This window comes from Sinocyclocheilus anshuiensis, unplaced genomic scaffold, assembly GCF_001515605.1.
Source record: "Sinocyclocheilus anshuiensis isolate Anshui unplaced genomic scaffold, SAMN03320099.WGS_v1.1 scaffold3070, whole genome shotgun sequence".
In the NCBI taxonomy this organism is placed as follows: domain Eukaryota; kingdom Metazoa; phylum Chordata; class Actinopteri; order Cypriniformes; family Cyprinidae; genus Sinocyclocheilus; species Sinocyclocheilus anshuiensis.
Window position 1 is genome coordinate 51,393 of NW_015537928.1, and position 23,172 is coordinate 74,564.

The 23,172-nt window shown below is 36.5% G+C and overlaps 1 protein-coding gene across 5 annotated transcripts in view; it reads left to right on the top strand.

Annotated features, from left to right (window-relative positions):
- LOC107657705 (gephyrin) overlaps positions 1 to 23,172 on the top strand; it is a 97,972-nt gene that overhangs the window by 13,602 nt on the left and 61,198 nt on the right. For all 5 annotated transcript variants that reach the window (XM_016445917.1, XM_016445928.1, XM_016445940.1 and 2 more), the window contains exon 2: positions 22,808 to 22,886. In XM_016445917.1, coding sequence (XP_016301403.1) covers positions 22,808 to 22,886 — 79 coding nt within the window. The remainder of the gene's footprint in view (positions 1 to 22,807; positions 22,887 to 23,172) is intronic.

Sequence of the window (23,172 nt, forward strand, 5' to 3'; positions counted from 1 at the left end):
CGATGAGCTTTGTAAAAATCGATGCGTTTCAGAAAGGCGGGGCATAGAGGAGCAACAATAATGTACATTATATGGTAAATAATGTGTTTTTTGAACCTTAAACCACATAAACACATTTCATTACACCAAATACACAAAATAATGTTCTTTTTAACAACATCATATGACCCCTTTAATAAAGTGTGTAATACACTTAGTCTATAATAAAAGCTTAGCAGGCAGAAATATTAAGCTGAAAATGTTGTTGAATGCTTTAAAGTGTGTGGGCCTACTTTTCTAGGCATAGAAACGTATGCACTACTGACATAATTCCAATGGATGGTGTTTGGAGTGCTTTTCAGATATGTCACATTTTTTCCAAGTGTCTTCTTGGTATCCACAGATACCAAATGAAAGTCAGCGTGTTTACTTGTTTAGCTGGCTTTGACGTGTTTTGCACAGACGGGGTTAGTAGGCAATTCCACTCCACCAGTCTCATGTCACCATGTGTACTGTTACGATTACACTGTTGAAAGTGCAGTAGTTAAATGTGTGCATAGAAACCTACATGCCTTGTAGGCTTCAATTGCGAGTGTATTTACTGTTAACACGTTTCTTGTTTTTGTTAAGACATTGAGGGACAAGTCAGAGTCATTGTCTGTAGTAATCAGTGTGGTAATGATACACATGCTGAACATATGCATGTGTATATACATATTACATATACTAATACATATTAGTAGCAGAAGTGCTGTAGACATTGATTTATGTCCATGTTGCATGAAGTTTTGGTGTGGCATTTTTCAATCTTTTTGTGTGTTTTTTAATTAAATATAATTCTGTTTAATTAAATATAAACATATCTTGATTTGTACTTGTATTTTGTTTCAGGCATTAAACATTTTATATATATTAGGGATGCATGATATTGGATAGGCCTGTCACGATAACAACTTTTTGTTGTGCGATATATTGCCCCAGAAATAATTGCGATAAGCGATATTATTGTCATTTTAAAGACCATTTTATGCCACTGAATATATAATCATAATGTAACAGCATAATAATGCAAGAAGGCCTACACACTTCCAAATAACAAACTTTTAATTTTTAAGAATATTTAATCATGGAAATTAAGTATCAAAATATTACATTCCTTAAAAAAACTTAAATAAATAGTAAATAAACATTTTCTAACAAAAAGTGCAAAGTAACAAGTAGAAAAAAAGAAAAATGCACAAAGAAAAGCATTTTTTAAATTTGAATTAGCACCTCATGACTACACCACGTTATGTACGAGAAGCTGCAAAAGACACAGGCGCAAGTGGAATGTAAAAAACACGGTGACATACATTTTTAAGTAAATATAATGGGCGATATATTGCGTCACCAAAAATGATTGAGGTCATGTACATACATTTTGCGATAAGTCGATATATTGATTATTGCGACAGGCCTAATATTGGATTTTTGCCGATATCCGATATGCCGATATATTAGTTTTTGTTCTGTTTTTTCTTTCTTTTGTTGTTTTATATTGCTCAGCCCTGATGATGTAATCATTAATTTTATTTATTTATTTACTTTAGTAAAATATTAAGTGGTCCAATTACCCCCTCCTCCCTTTCCCCTTAAAAAAAGCTTTTGTAAGTTATTGTTAGTTGCTTCAATATGAGTGCTAAAAATAGATTGTCTTCTATAAACATCTATGTAAATGAGAAACAGATTTTGTTTATTCATAAGAAATTGATATGCTCAAGTGCTCCTGAGATCCATTCCAGTATGGCAACATATCAGTCTAACAAGATATAATTTACGTCTGATTATGACTTTTATTTCAGAGACCTCGTGCCTTTTTTGACTCTTAATGATCAAGAAACGACCTTTGGCCTCCTCTGTCCCATGATGCCCCAAGAGCTGGCCTTGAAATGGTGTATTTTTCACACTGGCCCCCTGACTGCTGATTAAATGGACCTCTGAAGGGGTTCATGGCTGGTCATATATTTATCACATGCTCAACCATTAGAGTTCACAGAGCAGCCCAGATCACGAGATGCATGCACATTACACACACACAGCAGTGTTTTGTATCCTTCAGAATTGAATTGAGAATGCTTTTAAAATTCCAGTTCAGTTGCTGAATTTCGAATATTTTAATCAGTGATGTAAAAGCTACATATAAGAATATGTAAATGAATGCATGCACATAGATAGACTAGCACAGTGGCTAAAATGCAGCAGTGTTTGATAGTTAGCAGAGCAGAGGCTGAAAATGAGCACGATAATGCTCATGCAGTTTTAATCAGCCTTTAATCATTACTCTCATTACACCCCTCCACTGTCAACGGCACTCAAAACACACATCCGTACAACGCTTGACACATACAACTCTGAATACATAAGAGAAGGCCTGCCCTGTGTGTTCTTGGAATAGATTTAAGAACATAGTTATGGTTTTTTGATTGTGTGAGCAAATGTGGTATTATTGTATAGTTTTTGTAATTCCTCAGTAATACTGGGTGATATATTTTTATATATAATTTTTTTATTCTTCTTATTTTTTTCCATGATTGTGAGCATGTCACTGCTGGTGATGTGAACATGTACACGTCACATGTGTTTGGATTCAGGGCTGTATTCTCTCCGCACCAGCCTTGTGGAGCAAGGCCTGATACAGCTTGTATTGTTTTCCGTTTAATCGCCATAAAAAAGCACATCAACATTTTTAGCTCCAGCTCTCTAAGCTGTTTATTATGCATTTCTATTTGCATATTTGCATACGTTTAATCTGTTTTTCTGTTGAAAAGACAAAAGCAAATATTTTGAAGAATGTTGGTAACCAATGTTGGTGGCCCTTGACTTTTATGGTTTCTTTTTTCTTTCCATCCATATGGAAGTCAATAGCTACCATCAACTGACAGAATTTTTGTTTTTGTAGCAGACTGTCTCTTTAAGATTACTGGCCAGAGATTTCAGTACTCAACAGTATAGAATTAAACACAACATGAAATGCATTCACAATTTAGTATTATTATTATTACTACTACTGCTGCTACTACTACTACTACTACTTTTATTTACTTGTATTTAAATATTAACTTTTTAAATATTTTAAATGAAATCTATATTATTTGTAATATAAAGCACTTTCAGAAAAAAGTCCTTATCTTTCTATTTCTTTACCTTTTTATTTATTTGCTCTTTAAATGTAAATATAGATACATTATAAATACATTTTTTTTTATTTTTTTTTATGTAAGTGACAAATTGACTGGGCAGGCAAAAAAAAAAAATCCTTAATGTTGATGCCTGAACAGCTCGGTTATATTCCAGGAACACTTCTCACAGTGAGGTAGAAACTGTATCAGTAACAGTACAAGAGGCCCATATGGTGGAAACAGACTGTGTGAGAGAGAGGATCTGCCAAAATGTCTCAGTAATGATCTCTTCTCTTAAACATGCCTTCCCATCTGAGTGTGCCTGTGTTCTGTTGGCCCGTGTCTCGATGAATAATTTAACTCAAGCCTTATCTGGACACAGTGTGACTGCAGCATCTTAGATAATAGAATACAGACATTAATCACCCCGCCTCCGACTGGGCAGGCAAAAAAAAAAAATCCTTAATGTTGATGCCTGAACAGCTCGGTTATATTCCAGGAACACTTCTCACAGTGAGGTAGAAACTGTATCAGTAACAGTACAAGAGGCCCATATGGTGGAAACAGACTGTGTGAGAGAGAGGATCTGCCAAAATGTCTCAGTAATGATCTCTTCTCTTAAACATGCCTTCCCATCTGAGTGTGCCTGTGTTCTGTTGGCCCGTGTCTCGATGAATAATTTAACTCAAGCCTTATCTGGACACAGTGTGACTGCAGCGTCTTAGATAATAGAATACAGACATTAATCACAGACCCCCCTCACCCACAGCTAAAGGAACCCCCTGGAATCAAATGGTCATGCTGCTCTTTATGTTTATGTAACCTGTTGGAGTGTGTTTCAGAGCATATGTGATTTGTTGCTGATGTTTTTTTATATGCTTGGCATTATTTCAGATTTCTGTGAGTGCAACATTTGGAGGTGGGTAGTGCCCATCCTGAGAAAGGAGGGTGGTAAATTTCTCTCTCAATCAGATAGACATGCAAATTCATTTGATCCAAGAAAGAAGGGTTGTTCTTGCAAAAAAGACAAGGACATGGCTAGGTGTTTGGCAAGCAAGCTTTTCTGTGCCAAACAAGAGAAGTTATTAAGAGGTCATTTAACCAATGCTATACAAACAACTAACCAGGTATGATGCAATAACAGCTATCTCCATGTAAGTTTCAGTTTTTTGTCCCAAGCAGCTGCAACCACAAAAGTGAGTTTTGTCGATGACATTATTATTTTTGCACTGGCACGCCTGCCCCCATGAAATCTCATTGGTCCAAATTTGTGTTTAATGTAGAGTATGTATGTTTGTAACATTTCCAGTTGGCTATAATAGCTGTCACACAGCCGTTTAAGCTAATTTGTTTGATATATCCATTAATGTTGTGTCATATATTTTATATTTACAGCTCGAAGGTTTATTAGAACACAGTAAAAACAGTAATATTGTAAAATATTTCAATTTAAAATAACTGTTTTATATTGTAAAATATTTCAAATGTAATTTATTCCTGTGATGCAAAGCTGAATTTTCAGCTTCATAACTCCAGTCTTCAGTGTCACATAATCCTTCAGAAATCATTCTAATTTGCTGATTTGCTGCTCAAGAAACATTTCTTATTATTATCAATGTTGAAAACAGTTGAGTTGCTTGTTTATTTACTTATGTGGAAACTGATTCAATTTTTGTTTCAAGAACTGATTCAAGATTCTTTGATGAATAAATTATAAATGTTTTTACTGTCTCTTTTGAATAAAAGTCGTTGCTGAATAACTATTAATTGCTTTAAAAAATCTTACTGACCTGGTGTATAAGTAATAATAATAGTATAGTAGCAGTAATAGTATAATAATTTATTGTTGTTATTATTATTATCATTGTGACTTCACAGTAACATATATCCACATTAAAACATTTTCTTTGCAATCTTGAAAATTGATTTGTGCTCTGGAATGGTCTTCCTTCTCTGATGTCACTTTGATGGCTTAGAACATTCTTAACAATCCCCTCTAACTGTCAGTCTGCTGCAAACTAGAAATGGTGAGGAGGTGCGCTAAAATTAAACCCCCATCCTATGCTTAACATTCTGTTTAATTCAGAAATACATAACAGCACTAAAATAATGTCAGTCACCACTTCCCAGTTCACACAGACTTTAAATCTTTCCAAAACAATCCAAAAACCATTGAGTGTGAATGAAGTCTAGGTCACACCTACTTGGGACTGAACCTGTACAACAACCCTGTATCATTAATTTCAGGGATGTGAATATTAAGGGATCCCACAATATCATCATAATCTTCATATTACTTGGGTCATATTGCAATACAGTTGTGGCTCTCTTTATATGCAGAAATACTGCTATTAAAGGCGAAATAAATCCAATCCGGTGCGTATGTAGAACGGGGTGTCTTCAGTCTGCGCAACCGCATTAAAATAACTTCTGGCCGCTCTCAAATAACCCTTCCAGTCTCAATGAAAAAAAATTAATTGTAACAAATTTTCGAAGCAGTGCTATTTGTTTTGAATTAACAACCCTTTATAATGCTAATTGAAGCACCCCACAACTGGGTAATATAAGATGTTGGTGTAATGAGATCTGTGATATGATCTGAGCGCTGTGGCATACAGATGCGTTTGGTGAGGGTGACTCACAGAAATGAGGGACTCGTGCAGGAGCGGAGGTGAGTCCGCTGACATCTGTCTGGAGAACACAACTTCTGTCAACTCAAACTTCTTAATTCATTCTCTTTCTCTGATGCAATCTTTAAAACACAAATTAAAGGGAGATATTGTGATGCTGCTGACACCTTGCATGCGTCGTGGCTCTCATGAACACGCATTGAAGACTTATACGTAAGAGAATAAATTGTTGAATAAAGTCGTTATTTTTTTGTTTTTTTTGCGCACAAAAAGTATTCTTGTAACTTCATAACATTACGATTGATCCACTGATGTCACATGGACTATTTTAACAATGTCCTTACTACCTTTTTGGGCCTTGAAGGTGGTAGTTGCATTGTCTATGCAGGGTCAGAAAGCTCTCGGATTTCATCAGAAATACCGTAATTTGTGTTCTGAAGATGAATGAAGGTCTTACAGGTTTGGGATGACATGAGGGTGAGTAATTAATGACAGAATTTTTATTTTTGGGTGAACTATTCCTTTAAAGGGGTCATATGATGCGATTTCAAGTTTTCCTTTCTCTTTGGAGTGTTACAAGCTGATTGTGCATAGATAAGATCCCTGAAGTTGCAAAGACTAAAGTCTCAAATCAAAAGAGATATTCTTTATCAAAGTTAAGACTCTGCCACGCCCCCCTAAAATGTCTCGTTCTAACACGCCCCGACATATCTACCTCACTATGTGGAAATATTAGCATAATGCCGCCCAAATGTTCACGCAAAGAAAGAAGGCGTGGTTTCAGTAACCACAGTTAGTGTTGATTAACTCCTTTCGGGCTCGGTCTTTACATTTATTTTGAAAGCTGAAGCTCGCGATTATGGTAAGGGGCGTTACATTTCCGACGAGTGCTTGTGGGGCCAATCACAATGCACTGGGTCAGCTGGCCAATCAGAGCAGACTGCGCTTGTCGGAAGGAGGGACTTTGTAGAAAACGAAGTGTTTGAGAGAGGCGGGGCATAGAGGACCTACAATAATGTACAGTATTTGAAAAATAATGTGTTATTTGAACATTAAAGCATGTCAACATATTCTGTTACACCAAATACACAAAATAATGATCTTTAAAAAAGCATCATATGACCCCTTTAAGATATTTTAATAAAACCTGAGAGATTTGTCCCTCCATTTAAACTCCATTACATTACATTAAAACGTTGACTAAACATTCAAAACGTTCGTAGATGTAATTTCCACATGAATCAAGTGGTTTAATCCAAGTCTTCTGAAGAGACATGACCACTTTATATGATGAAAATATTTAATTTAGGCTTTTATTTGCATTTAAACATTCAACACGCATACATGCTTGACATAGAGCATATCAAACAACCCATAATCATATGGATTGCTTTTACAATGCCTTCCTGAACTTTTGAAATTGTCAAAGTTTTGATTCCGTGGACTTTCTAATGGAGCGATAGAAATCTCTTTCAGGTTTCATAAAAAATACCGTCATTTGTGTTTTTCGAAGTTTAATGAAAGTCTTATGACTGTAGAATGACATGAGGGGCAGAAAATGATGACTGAATTGTTCTTTTTTTAGTGAACAATGCTTTTAATCCAGAAAACATCTAATAGGGAGTAGGATCATTTTAAACATAATTGATGAGAAGCTTTGCACCACATCACTCTGAGGGTAATGCAAGGCTCGCGTCTTTATATTTTTGGGCTTTTGCCACTTTTATTTTTAGAGGCAGTCGTGAGGGCATAGAAAGTCATGCGATATCGCGAGTTAGCACATCAACATGTCTGGCTAGGCAACGACTCCAACACATTTCTCTGTTCAAAGATCCAGTTTTATTTTCTGTTATGTTTACCTATTTAAAAAGGAAGATGTGTTGGGAGATATATCTTTTAGTTTGTCCGTCTTACACCATGATTTGCTACCTGCTATTTCTAGTCAAAGTCAGATGATATTAGGACGAGGGACGTTTTCATTCTAGAGACTATGAGACTAGAAAAAAAAATGTGCATGCCCCAGTTTGGATTCATCATGCGATGGTTCACCCAAAAATGAAACTTCTGTCACCCTCATGTTGTTCCAAACCTGTATGACTGACTTCTGTGATACACAAAAAACGATTTTTGGAGAAATGTCAGGGGTTGATTTCTCCATGTAATGGAGTTTTATGTTCACCAAGACTGTTTTTCTTTACATTATCTTCACTTGTTTTCTGTAGAAAAAAAGGAAAGCATATAGGTTTGAACAGATGTGAGGGTGAGTACATGACGACAGAATATTCATGTTTGGGTGAAATATCCCTTTAACAATTTTGTTCCAGAAGAGAAAAGCTGTTAATTTTAAATGTGTATATCTGCTGAAAGTTAATTTTGTTGACTTTTATGAGTACATTTAGTTTTAAAGCCGACAGACCTTGACAACAAAACTTTGATTTCGTGGGGTCAAATTTTTAAATTTTAATCAATCTTTATGTATTTGAAGGTGAGTTTCAGTAGTATTTGAGCAAAACGCAGTCACTTTGGTCAACTGAAGTATTTAAAAAAAAAATTACAGAAATGCTTTTTAAGTAGAGATTTACACAGTAAGTCAGTTGGTGTATTTGACTTAGACTTAGACTTCCATTGCAGGTCCATAATCCTCAGTGCATTTTTTACTTTGTTTTCTACAATTATCAAAATTGATAACAGATGCTTCCAGTGCTTCTTAAAGGGCTACTCTACCCCAAAATGAAAATGTTGTCATTAATCACTTACCCCCATATCGTTCCAAACCTGTAAAAGCTTAGTTCGTCTTCGGAACACAATTTAAGATATTTTGGATGAAAACCGGGAGGCTTGTGACTGTCTCATTGACTGCCAAGTAAATACCACTGTTAAGGCCCAGAAAAGTATGAAAGACATCATCAAAATAGTCCATCTGCCATCAGTGGTTCAATCTGAATTTTATGAAGCGACGAGAATACTTTTTGTACGCAAAGAAAACAAAAATAACGACTTTATTCAATAATTCGTCTCCTCCGCATCACTGTAGGCCAGACATTATTTAAACACAAAAGATTAAATAACTGCTGAGCTCTCAACTCTCCAATTACACAAAGCACTATCAGAACTCAAAATGGTGGTTCATTGTTATCTCTGGTGTGAGATCACAGGGCTGTTTTGTGCATATGCTGCTTGTGTTTCAAGCTGGTTACTGGTATACACCAGATCCAAAGCTCTAACAGGTGCTTGATACCACAGCTCTTAACCTTGGATCTGTGTCTGTGAGTATATACGCTGGCTACACTATTTTCGCTTAGATTTGGTTGAAAAACCCAGATTGCTACCAAATCTCAATTGATGAGGCGTGATCTTCAGCTGTAGCAAGCACTCTAATATTTACAAGTATGTCTGATATTAATCGCCAAAAATAACATGCTTCAACCAATAAGGAACAAAAAGCAGCAAGGAAGGAGCATGACTGATATTTTCTTTAGCCCTATTTTAGTTCTTCACTTTCTATTTTCAGACAATCTGTAAATCAGTTTAAATAGTTTCTGAAGTGAGCATAAACACAAATTGGTATTTGATTAAAAATACTTTTTTATTACTATAAATTACTGTATAGTCAAACAATCATAATTGAACATTCATATTGAGAATTTATTTTAATAGATTACTTGTAAAACCTCCCTGAAAATAAACCCCAGGGAGTAAAAGTCTCATAAAAAGTTCCTTTTTTGACACCAATTTGACAGCAAGCCAATATACTGACAAAGATATATTCTGATATTATATACTGGAAAATACAGGTTTAGTTAAATAAATGTATCGAGAACAATTTCACGCTATTTTTATTTGTTAAAGTCTTTATTTACTTTCTAGAGTTCGGGCCGCAGGCTCTGCCCCAAATGTGCAAAAGTGTTTTTATTTCCGTGTCTTTTTAGGGATATCGCTTGTCCGAAGATTGTATGATTTGTGATTGTACTGTTGTACTGCTATGACAACATCATAAAAAATAACTAGAAAGACTGTTGTGCAATGTGAGCAGCACAATCATTCTGGTAGTCAGACAACACAGCCTACACTGAAATGTACATTAATATGCTTATGAAAATCAGCCTTCCGCTAGATTAGGGCCTGCTATTAAAACACGATGCCAATCTACATCCTAAATACAAAACACATCACAGTCCCTTAAATCAATCTCTGCTGGAGGAAAATGACGAAGACCATCGTCGTCCCATTCTCACCCACTCCACAGGAAACAACATAACCCACTCTCTTTCATTCCTCTTCCCTAGTCCGTCTCCATTAATTTAATCTGATTGTTTTATCACACTGGTTAGCGTCCAATATTTCTCTCGCCATCTTGAAATGATCTGGTCTTTTTAGCAACATCATATGACCCCTTTAACTCATAATAAACCTATGATATCCCTTGTAGAGGAATCCCAAAATCTTGTTTTCACACGTTACAGTGACAACTCTGCTCTTAATAAATGTCTTGCAAGAGAGTAAACAGGTTAGTTTCTGTGTGTATGTGTGTGCTTGTATGTGCAAAAATGAGGCAAAAGTGCTAATGAAAGCACAGGGGTCATCAGCTGTGGGTTTTAAGATAATTACCAGCGTTCACAAGGGGAATAGCTCTGTGTGTGTGTGTGTGTTTTGGCTGTTAGGGTTTTCGTCATTCCTCTGTAAATCTAAATCTCCTATTCCTTCCTGTGTATTCTTTCTCTTTCAGGATGTATGTTGCATCCTGTTCATCATTTATCTACTCTTCTTTCCATCCTCCTTTTTCTTTCCTCCCCAGTCCAGCTCATCCTCATTCGCTCTTCTACACCTCCCCCATTCTCTTCTTCTGTCTTCAGATGCCTTCATCATTCCCTATTGTTCTTCCTGACTGACCATCTGTCTTTCTCCATCTCTGTTTGTCATTCTGTCTTTCTCTGTGTCTCTTTGCTGTTTTTTTCTCTCTTTATGTAGCCTATAATTTGAATTATCTCTGTCTTTTGATTTTTAGTAGTGGTCAAAAAATGTAGAAAAGTGAAAGAGCTCAAGATGACAGGAGTGGCTTGGATGGAGCTATGCGAAGAGATGAGTGCCGAGATTCCTCTCTGTTGTGTCTGCAGTGGCTTCCTGAATGAATCTCTTCTCAATATTTATCAGTGTGGTAATGAAATATTAATAATGGCGGACAACCCAATCTCACAGATGTAAAAAAAATCGCGCGCCTGCGCGTGCCTCAAAAGAGGGCTTACAATGACTTACAAAGATACATAACAGCTACAAGTGTATGCACTACTTGCTTTATGCAAGCACTATATAGGATAAATCACTGCAGGATTTACCATATTATACTTTATCGACACAAATTGATAGGTGAAACAACAAACAGCCACCCACAAATAGTCTATAAACAAAGCATCAGGCTGTCTTTGAGTTCACATGAACAACGGTTAAAGTTACTCGTCGTCAGGCTACAGAAGAATACCATAATTCCTCCGTTCAATTAGGCCTAAGACATCGAGAGTCACGCAGACCTATAACAACCCAGCCACAACACATAATTGCGAATAACATGCCTTACCTTAACACAGAATCGACCACAGAGTCCAACGTTTATATTTTTTCTACGAATCTTTGAGTTAACATGTACTAAACATGAGTGGAATTTGCACCGCAGCGCCCCCACACCTTGATGCTCATGACAAGAATAGCATGTATAGTTATCTTTATTGAAGTGAATTAGGTTTAAATCGCCGTCATGTATGAATGAATGATATTTTTGCAATTTTACACATAATAATCCACGATGATCACATTACACAAAACTGAAACGGCACGTCAAAATAACACATTGTCAATATTTTTTGAGACCCCGCAAAATTTCACAAATCATGTTTTCAGGGGAGCCCATGTCTTATTAAGGGGAGCCGAGCCCCCCCTAGCTCCCCCGTAGTTCGCACCCTGTTTTTCTTCAAGTAATGCTTGTCTCCAAACTATATTATCAGCTAGATGTTGCTCCTCCTAATTATTTTAAGAAATCTTCATCCAGAAATCATGAACAACTGGAAAAGTCATGGAGATCATTTATAAAATATGTAGTTCTCATATTTGTGAAAGCGCAAGGTGCTGCTTATGTTTTAAGGATATACGTTACGTTATATATTATATATACTTTTTCAAATATAGATAATCATGGTAACAGGATTGACATCATCCCCTACTGACAATCGTAAGATGTAAGATAAATTGAGGAAAAAAGAGAAGTTTATTTATTTAGCCTACTTTTTAAAATGTTGATGTCATTTTTGACTATTTTTATTTTTATTTTATGGAATTGTTACTTGTAAAAGTAAAAAATATGATAACAGAGTTGACGCATTGCCTGGGTGCAACTTTTTAAATAACACATTAGTGTTAACTAGATAGATTAAATGCAAAATGGTTTTATTTTCATCAAAATGTGTTAATTAGCATGGGAAAGTTGGTTAGAAAAGGCGTTCTCATGATGAAGATTTTTTTTTTGTGCTATGTTTAAAGTAATGAAAGTTGGCATCAGCTATTTATTGTTAAAGTTATTTTACACTTATATATGAGGGATAATGGCCCCTGTTTTGTGAAATCACCCATATCATAATTCATATCATCACTTATTAAATGTGACTGTGGTCTTTCCTATTCTGTGAATATTTATTTGACATTGATCATCAGTGTGAACTTTCAAAATTTCAAAAGACAGACTGAAAGTACTTACATCTAAGTATTTATTTTTTTTGCGTGTGCGCTTGCTTTGTTATTGTGTGGTCTTGGCGTTGTTTGCATGTGAATGTGTGTTCAGTATTGAGAAGATGGGCTACATTTTGCTGACTAAGTAAGTTAGCAGTGGAGCTGCTGTGTATGATGTTTTATTAATCTGCTCTGGAAAGAGAGAGAAGACGAGGGCAACTTTCAACTCATGGTTTTTAAGTAATTTTTCACTTTCACTATGACTTCACAGAATATCATGATTGGATGTTTAGAGTTGATTCTGTTGATGCAGAAGGCCAGTGAGATCAGATGATCTTCAGTTTGAAGTGCCCAGTGTTTACAGAACGGTTTTGGGAGTGTTTCTTTTTTTTATTACAAAAAAGGCTTTACTGATTTAAATTAATTTACTTTTTATGAGGAAAGCAGAAATGTGTGGCTTGTTATTTTATTAAAGCACCTATATATTTTTATGCTATTTAAGTCGTCTTTTTAGCAGTGAGACTAGACTATGTTTGAAATATTCACTTACAGTGGAAGCACATGGGTTCAGGAAGTAAATATTACAATACAAAAGTATTTTAATACTTTCTTAGGTACTTTTAAATCACATTAATTTATCATCAGCTTTATACATTTTTATACTTTTTAAACTTATATCCAATCTTTCATGACATAAAGCTAGTAACAATCGCTAAATATGAACAAAGATTTGACATTTGACCTGAACTGTAAAGCAGTGTTACATGCAACTTCACAACCAGTGTTATTTTCATATTATTTATTTTATACTATTGTAGTACTTATTATTTTAAATTGGGCCTAGATTTTGTTTGTAGTTTGTTTATTTTCATTTTAGTTTGTTTTCATAATTTTATGTGGCTTTGTCATTTTTATTAGCTTTTTTAAATATTTTTAATAAGCTTTTTTTTATTTTAATTTTAATTTTAGGAAATGTAGTACTTTGTAAAACATCTTACTTCAGTTAGTTGCAATGGCAACATTTCTAATGTTCTGTCTTGTTCAAGTTTTATTTTTGTTTATTTATTTATTTTTTATTTCAATATTATTTAAACTGTTTCAATTAACTAAAACAGTTGTTATATATATATATATATATATATATATATATATATACACTGAGATTCTTATTACAGTACGAACAAAAAAAATGAAGCTGGCCACATAAAACAATAACAGCTTTAAAACCCAGCAGAAGCCTTTGCCAATTGGGTGAAACGAAAAATGCAATTGGTGAGTGGTTTATCGGTTACAGATCGGTTACAAATGTCTGGGGAATTTTAAGTCACCTATTTCATATTCAAGAGCACGGTTTACAATGTTTTGGGTTTTGCAAAAGTCACAGCCCTGACTGAATCAAGATGTTGCAGCAGTGACCTGGAGCCAGTGGTCATTCAAAACAACCAAAAATACCAGTGACTTGAAGCAGTCCTGTGCAGAGAAGTGGGCCAAAATACCTTCAAGTAGATGTGCTGGAGTGATGGAGTAGCCTGCAGGAAATGTTTGGAAGTCATGACTGCTAAATGAAGTGCTACCCAGTACTTCCTGTCACCACTGTATAAATGTGTATGACTGTGTGTGTGTGTGTGTGTGTGTGTGTGTGTGTGTGTGTGTGTGTGTGTTTATAGGAAAGATGATGTTGGTATTTTCTCAATGATTTAATTAGACGCCCCTCATTTCTCTCTAGAACACGTCCACTATTCTTTCACATTCTCTTCAGCACCCTCCACCCTAAATAAATTATTTTTCTTTTTCTCTGTTCCCTCCTTTGCCTTTGTGAAACGCTTATCTAGAAACTGAGCTTTTGTAGACTCTATACGATACATTTGTATAAGGGTGCTTTGAAATGCAGCTCACAGATTTAAGTTCCTTTGTGACTTTCTCTCTTCTCTCCTTAACATCCCCCCCACACACACACAACGCGTCCAGCACTGTTAACTATGTGCCTGGGGATCAGCGTGTTCCTGTCACTGATCTAATGGAGTTCACCTGAAACCTTCACAGACCAGCTCCCTCTTCTCTTGAAAAACCTTTTCTTTTCAGCTCTTTTTCTATTTTCTTTCCATATCTCTCATGTTTCCAGGGCGGTCTTGCATAGTCATGAAGGTGGAGGCAGGGGGCAGTAGAGGCGTTCATTGATTAGATCTAGAGAAAGGAGTGAGTAATAAATAACGTTGCTCTTGGGGAGTTGGTCCAGTGGGCTTCTCTGATTGGTCAGCAGGATGTTACGCATGCATGACTCTGATTAGACACACATCTGAACACAGCAAAGGCCTCTAAATCATTTTGATAGTAGTGCTTGAGAAAGCTACTATTGCTTATATTTGAAAAAAACACACTGAACTTATGTATTGAACTTTGGCACATAGCTTGTCCTGTATAATTTATGCTAAGAACATGAATGATTTCAAATTGTGCACCTGGTCTGGAGAGTTGAGACTCCAAGGACGATTTGTCCACTTTTAGATAAAAGCAGACAATTTTACCTAAAGCAACTTACATTCAAGGTATTCCTTGGGAAATTAACCCATGACCTTGGCATTGTTAGCACCACAGCTACAGAAACGCAACTAGAATATCATAGAGACATGATGGTAGGCTTTTGTTATTTTTAGATTATTTTTTTCTGTAACAACGTGAAATCAAAAGTCACCCAAACTATTTTCTAAATGCATGTTATTGATATTCTATATACCTATTAGTGATGCGCGGATGGCGGTTATATCCGCGGGCGCTGCGGATAATCCGCAGTTTTGCAGTAATTTCCCTCATTTTAAAGTCGAAAGCTACGGGAATGAGTAATGCGATGTATGCGTAATCCCGCAACGAAATTCAGGATCTGATTAAACATAATTCTATTACTCCATACACCATAATGGCAAAGCAAAAAACAGATTTTTAACATCTTTGCAAATTTATTAAAAGTAAAAAAAACTTGAATAATTCCATTGCATAAGTATTTATTTATCTGGGACAGCTGAAATTTAGTTCAGGAGCATTCATATTGCTTGTAGATGTTACTACACTTCAAGTGAAGTTAACCTGTGGCAAATTCAATTGAATGCGTATGATTTGGAAAGGCACACGTCATAATAAAAGGTCTAACAGCTAAAAAAAATGCATATCAGAGCAAAAACCAAGCCCTGAGGTAAAAAGAACTGCCTGTAGAGCTCAGAGACAGGTTTGCGTCAAGCCACACATGTGGGGAAGAGTTCAGAAAAAATTCTGCTTCATTGAAGGTTCATGTGACCTTCATTATCCATAATGGAAGATGTTTGAAACAACTAGAACTCTTCCTAGAGCTGGCCTCCTGGCCAAACTGAGCAACTGATGGAGAAGGGCCTTGTCTAGACTGGTGACCAAGAAGCTGATGGTCACTCTAGTTGAGCTCAATGATCATATATGCAGATGGGAGAAACCTACAGAAGGACAAACATCACTGCAACACTCCACCGATCTGGGCTTTATGTGTGGCCAGACTCAATCTTCTCCTCAGTGAAGACACACGAAAACCCACTTGGAATTTGCAAAAAAAGCACCTAAAGGACCCTTAGATGGTGAGAAATAAGATTCTCTGGTCTAATGAACCTCAATTCCAAGCATAGTGTTTGAAGGAAACCAGGCACTGATCATCACCTGCAGAGTACCATCCCAAAAGTAAAGTGTGATGGTAGCAGCCTCATTTTGTGGGGCTGTTTTTCAGCAGCAGGGATTGAGGGGCTCGTCAGAGTAGAAGAAAAGCTCAGTGCACCAAAATATTGAGATAGCCTTAATGAAAACCTAATCCAGAGCGTCCAGAACCTCAGACTGGGCAGAAGTTTGAGAAACCTGAAAATGTGCGTCTGCCCCCATCCAACCTGACAGCTTAAAAGGTGAACAGGTAAGGTGAAGAATGGCAGATAATTGCCAAATGCTGATGAGCAAAGCTTGTCGCATCAAACAAGAAAAAAACTTGAGGCTGTTAAGGTGCTTCAGCTAAGTAATGAGTTAAGGGTATGAATACTTATGCAATGTACTTATTTCAGGTTTTTTATTTTTAATAAATTTACAAAGTTGTGACAGTTCTGTTTTTGCTTTGTCTTTATGGTGTATGGAGTGTAGATTGATGTGGAAAAAAAGTAATTTAAAGCAGTTTAACATAAGGCTGCAACATAACAAAATGTGAAATAAATGAAGGGGTATGAATACTTTCGCAAGGCACTGTATTTAGCAAAAGTGCTCCTCTCTAGAGTTAATTTTTCTAACTAATGAGTTTATGATCACCAAATACGTTTTTTTCTGAGGTTACGTTACGTGACATTGTTTACAAGCTGTTATATTGACATCTTTGTGCGAACATTGCAGTTGTGTTGCTGTCTATGGAGGGCCTGAGAGCTCTCGGATTTAATCAAAAATATATTAATTTGTGTTCCGAAGATGAATGGAGGTCTTACGGGTTTGGAACGACATGAGGGTGAGTAATTAATTACAGAATTTTCATTTTTGGGTGAACTAACCCTTTAAAGCAGAGACATTCCGCTGCTGCTTCTCTTGAACTGAGGTGCTGCAGCAATCTGTCACTTCTCAAATTAAACAGCACCAAAACGGCATTTATTCTTTGAATACTGTGATAAAATGGACAGAATTTAAAATCTGAAACTTTGTTTCATATGAAAAGTAACAAAGCACAAAGCTTATTGCGATTTATTGGATGGGAGCCGTGCTACAATGTTGGCTGAAAACAGCCTAGACTAATCGATTTTTGGAATTTAAGAATTGATATTCTTTCGTAAAAATGAGAATCGATTTAAATCGAGAAATTTATCTTTTTTACTCAGCCCTATTACTGACAAGCAACTTAGAGGGGAGTTTTGAAACACTCACATTTGCCTCAGAAAATCTTATTTTAGTTAAGTTAGGATGCTAAAGAGTTTTTAAATGGAAGTTTCAACCTTATTTGCTACTTACTGTCAGAATAGACCTTGAAAAACCTGAAGGGGGATGAAACAAGACAAAGTAAATTGAACCAACTGGATTAGCTGATCGTCCAATCGGAGACATACTTTTCCTTGTTCCGTGAGGTTTAGTACCGAAAGTTTCTATATGCAGTCTTTTATAGCAGGAGTTTTTTTTTTTTTTTAAAGGGAATGCTGTTCCACCAAGGTTTGCGACTCCAAGCTGGGCTTATCTGCTCCCAGGTGTTGGAACTGTGGTGTTTGAGGAACAGAGTGGGGTCCACAGGTCTTCACTGGATGTAGACAGGGGTTAACAAGACAGGGTTTTACACCAGCTCAGCTCATGCAAGTCTAACTCCTACTCACAGCCGCAGGCAACACACACTTATGCACACACTTTCGCACAGTCTCGCGCTGAGAGGGAAACTCTCACCTCACCAAAGTGTCCATGCAGACAGACTTTTCCATCTGCAGAGCTGTGAGTCACAGACATGAGGTAGAAAGAAAGTGTGTGTGTGTGTCTGTGTGTGCGCGCACTTTTCTACAGAGCTTGAAGGATGCCGTTTCTTTTTAAGTTGAGAATTGAAGATTGAGAGTTGACGACGTTCAATAATTCCTTTACACTAATATTACTTAATATAACACTATTTCCTTTTAAGAACTAAAAATGTAACATGGTAATTTCATGTTCTTTTTAACATGTATCATACTATTACCATGTTTTTTCCTCTGAGTACCATGGTATACAACAAATTGCTGTGGTATTACCATTCATTACATCACTGTACCATGGGAATACCATGGTATTCTCTGAAGTACATTCAGAGCACTATAATACTGTGATATGTAAATAGTACTTATTGTGTTCGTATTTCAAAAATACTATTATAATACTATATATTCTTTCAAGTACCTTGGAGTACCATATAAATACCATTGTGGACTATTATAGTATTACCATCCGATACTATCATTGTACCATGTTGAATACCATCACAGTACCATGGTGTTACCATCAGTATTTTTGTGAAGTGTTATTATATAATCATTATATATTTATAATATAATGATATATTATTTACAAGCCTTTGTCAACTGGCTGCAAACAGTCGATGGAATGAGCGAACACACAATTCATACTTCAGGGCGAATATTAAGCAATGTTGGGTGTCATTCCTATTCTTGTAGGCCTATATAAATGTCATATTTTTGTTATATAGTGTTTGTAGATTTTTCTTTTTAGTTCATTTATTGGAATACCATGTAATGCAATGCACCATGTACCATGGTGTTTGAATCAATGTCATCATTGATATCAAAGAACTATGGTATTACCGTCGGTTACTATCAGTGTACCACCACAGTAGTGTAGTTGTTGTGAGGTTTGACAGGAACAATGACAATGGCTTTGACAATGAACTGATGTGCTTATCAACACTTTGCTTGAGAGGTGTAGCTCTTTAGCAGCTCTGAAAAATAGACAACTCTCCTCTCATGCAGGGCAGAGCTGTGGTGACATTAACATTCTGATGCCTTAACGTCTCTGATGAATGTTTCAACTGCGGAGTCTTTCCCTCTCTCTCTCCCTCTCTCTCTTGCACACACACACACACACACACACACACACACACACACACACATACACACACGGTCACTTGTATACAATACGCATTGGCAGAACAATCCTCCTTCACCCTCATTCATACGCGCTCAGACGTTGCATTTGCGTGCCTGTGACAAGAAGTTTTTTACCGCCTCTCTGAGGAGAGCTCACTTCTCCTGCCTCCTGCAGGGAACACCAGCCTATTTATAGATCAAGGGTTAGCAGGGTGGAGAGAGAGAACAGAGAGAGCAAGAGATGAGGAGAAATGCTTTATCAATTATTTACACAGCACAGGTCATTCTCTACTCTCGTCACAGATTTTGACCTGTTTTGAGCTACACTAGACCCTTTTATATCCACATCACAATGTGCATCACAATTATTTATGTTACTATTAAAAGCATTTGCAAGCATTTTTTAATTTGGTAAAGCAGCATAATTCTAGGTGAAGCATATTCTATGTGGAAAAAAAAAAATAGTATAAGACTTCATTTAACCATCGGGAATTGATCATGAACAATTGCCTATATATGACTGGTGGTTGAAAAATAAGAGAGCATGGTGACCTTAAAGTCATTTCAGAGGCATAGAAAGAGGCATACATGTAAGACCATGTTTAAATAGGGTTTCAATGTTGGCTTGAGGGATATTGCCCAGTGTTGTAATACTTGAGTCTGGACATGGTCTTGGTCTTGTCATGGACTCTGAAGCATTTGAAGCATTCAGTCTTGACTCGGACTACAACACTGCAGATACATTTTCTTTTTCTCGCACATATGATCACACTGCTGGACACTGTGGAGGCTCGCGTGACACTGACTGAAAACTAGGCTTCATTCACCCCAAAGGAAAGCATATTTACACTGTCTGAATTGTTCAGACTAGGGCTGTTCATTTCGGTTATTTTTCCTAACCGACAACCGACGCTCGTTAAAACCGATTGTTAACCGTTAACCGACAAGATTATTAGATTATATAGAAAGGATAAGGTCTGTGACCCGTTAAAAAAATACTCACATTTGTTTCCCGGGAATTAATTTTAAGTGCGCAAAAAGCAGCAAACAACAGAACATGAGGATTCACATGGTCATCATATCACATCACGCACCTGCAGCGCTTCTGCGAGCGGAGAAAAACATAATAAAGCTAGGATATATATATATATATATATAACAAATAAATAGGCCTATACGAGAAACATATTTTATCAGGGTTGTGATAATTATTTTTAAGGCACTCTACCTTTTTAAAATAAATACTGTAATAAAAAAAGTTCAAAGGAATAGTTTTTTAGTCAGATAACATAAAAACAAGACCCCTCGACGCCCTTTAAACTTCCCAATCAAACAGCAAGAACGAAAGAGAACAGGCACCTTTGTTTATATTGCTGTGTGTAGAACGTTAGCTGCATTTTTAATATTTAATTTGAAAGAAATGTAATTTCGTCCCCCGCACTTTATTCGGGCAGGTGTGTTCACGTAGAGGTTTCTAGATTTAAATTCAAAGAGACAGTATCGATAGTCTATGCATGACCTGACGTTTTATTCGTATCCAAAAGTGAATATCTGGATGCAGTGTATGTTTAATTCATACTCGAAGCCGGAGGGCGCTCTCGTGCAGAAAGTCCAAAACAGACTCATAGAAGGAATGACTTATGACGTGCAGGAAACCCTAATATGGACACAAGCACCCGGCTATCGCTGTAGCTGAGCTGAATAAAAAGCAGAAAAAAACGTGAAGACAATAAACATGATTGCGAAAATATGCGGTTTATGTGTGTTTTTCAAGTTATCGCCAGGTAATAAATAAACTTTATGAATAATGCAGTACTGATTGACATATCATTTAGTAGCCTATAGAAACTATAAATTTCCTGCCTTATTCTGTGATAAAAATGGGGAAAAGGTGCTCGTAGTAGCCTTTATAAACTGATCATATAATTGTCATTAGGAAAATATTGAACAAAAATATTATAGCCCCTTGCTGCAGCTAACCTTACTTCCACAGGCTACAAACAGCAATATAAACAACAGCTGTGCATGCTCTCTTCACGCAGTTCTTGTATAATAATAATAATTTAATAATATAAGTATACAAGCACACCGCTCCGCTGAGAACTCCACTTACCGGCAGCCGTAGACGTTATGAAGGCATCCTGATAGTGCGCTACATTAAAGGTGTCTGAACCCTGATGAGACCGTCAGGTGAAAGGTCATCATCATGTGGATAATTTTATTTACGACTAAATTATAATTCATTCATTTTACTAATAGTTAGATTGGGCAGGCCTTCACAAAATGCATTTAATTACAAAAAAAATAAAAAAATTGCCTTGACAAAAGGGCACTTTGTGCATCAAGGAGAAAGGGGCAGGTGCTCAAGCACCCATCGCACCCCCCCTCTGCACGTGCCTGGTTTGTAAACATTTCATGTCGGCATTAGGCCTATTTCTGAATGAAATAAAAAAAATGCGACTTATACGCAACTTATGTTTTTTTTCCCCCTAAAAAACACATTTTTTTATACGCGTAGCGGATTTTAACCATGCAGCAAACCTTTTTAAATATTTTGATAAATTACTGAAAAAATAAATAATTAAATGACTTTTTAAACCGTTTAACTGATTTAACTGGTCTTAGTCTTGACTTGGACTCAATCTACAGCCTGTACTCAGATTCAGATGAGCTGGCTTCGACTACAACACTTATGTAGTCCATTCTTTTTCATCCATTTTCTTCCCCAAAGTACAATAATATACGTTTAGTCAAGTTTTCTTGCACCACAAATGGCAATCATGTAGTTTATGTCTATTTTCCACCTTTTTTGGTGCTTCAAGTTAAACTGTTGTTGGTACTGTGCCTTTAGAGGAATAGTTCACCCAATAAAAAAAGAAAATTCTGTCATCATTTACGCACTCTCATTTTGCTTTGAACTGGTATGACTTCCTTTCTTCTGTGGAACACACAATAAAATACATTTTTAAGAATGTTTAAACTCTTTTGCCTATACAGTCAAAGTTAGTGGAGTCTTTAAAATCACTGAATTTTTATTTTTTGGATGAACTATTTCTTTAAGACTTCTATATGCAAATGACTTCTGTTATAATTGGCTAATCTCTTACTAACTTTTCACACTGTCATTCATCAAAGCTTGTACTGTTAGTGAATTCTAAATATGTGAACGTGGTCAGTCATATTCTAATGAGCTTACTGTTTTGGCATTAATACCATGATGATTTCTGAATGATTTTCCAGCTTAGTTTAGTAGATGGTTCATGTTGAATGTGTGTTCAAAAAGAACAAGGAAAGGAGCAAGGAAAATCCTGTTTTCAGTGATGCATCCCCTTTAACTACTGTTGAAATTGTAACTTCTGGTTATCAATGGTGCTGATTCTGTTCACCATCATACAGGTTGTAAACTCCCAGAGGAAGTTGACACAATGCAGAGGAGGACAATAATGTTAATGCTCTGTGGTGCGTAACAGTGTGGCCTCTGTTATATAGTATACACGAGGGCCTTAGAGTATGATTCTCCATGCCTGTAGCTGTGTGCTTTTGTTGAGTAATGTGTTTTGACATAACTCATATTCTCTCAAACCTCAGGACTAACATGACGTTTAAGGAATCAGACATGTATGGTTTGCGAAGGGGCATTCTGTTATTTCCATGCAATGATGTGCCTTTTTCTTCCATTTTCTCTTCCCTTTTCCATGTCTCCTATCCTTTCTCCTTCTCACTCTTCTGTCTGCAGTGAGTGACAGCTGCTTCAGAAACCTTGCTGAGGACCGCAGTGGAATCAACCTCAAAGATCTTGTCCATGACCCGTCCTTGTAAGTGACTCACACACAATACACTGGCTATTTACAATACTGTCCTGTTAAACATAGAACATTGCCAGACAGTCATTGTGTCCCATTCATAGACTTTCTGTGTGCTGAATGGATGGTTGTCCTTCATGAAGATCAAGGCATGAATTTCAAGGCCCTTTCCCAGATCAAGACATGTTTGTAAAGTCCAAAAAACCACAGGGCAGCAGTGTTCAGTCTTGCTCCTGGAGGGCCAATGTCCTAAAGAGTCCTCTAACCTGCCTCAACACACTTGCCTGGAAGTTTCTAG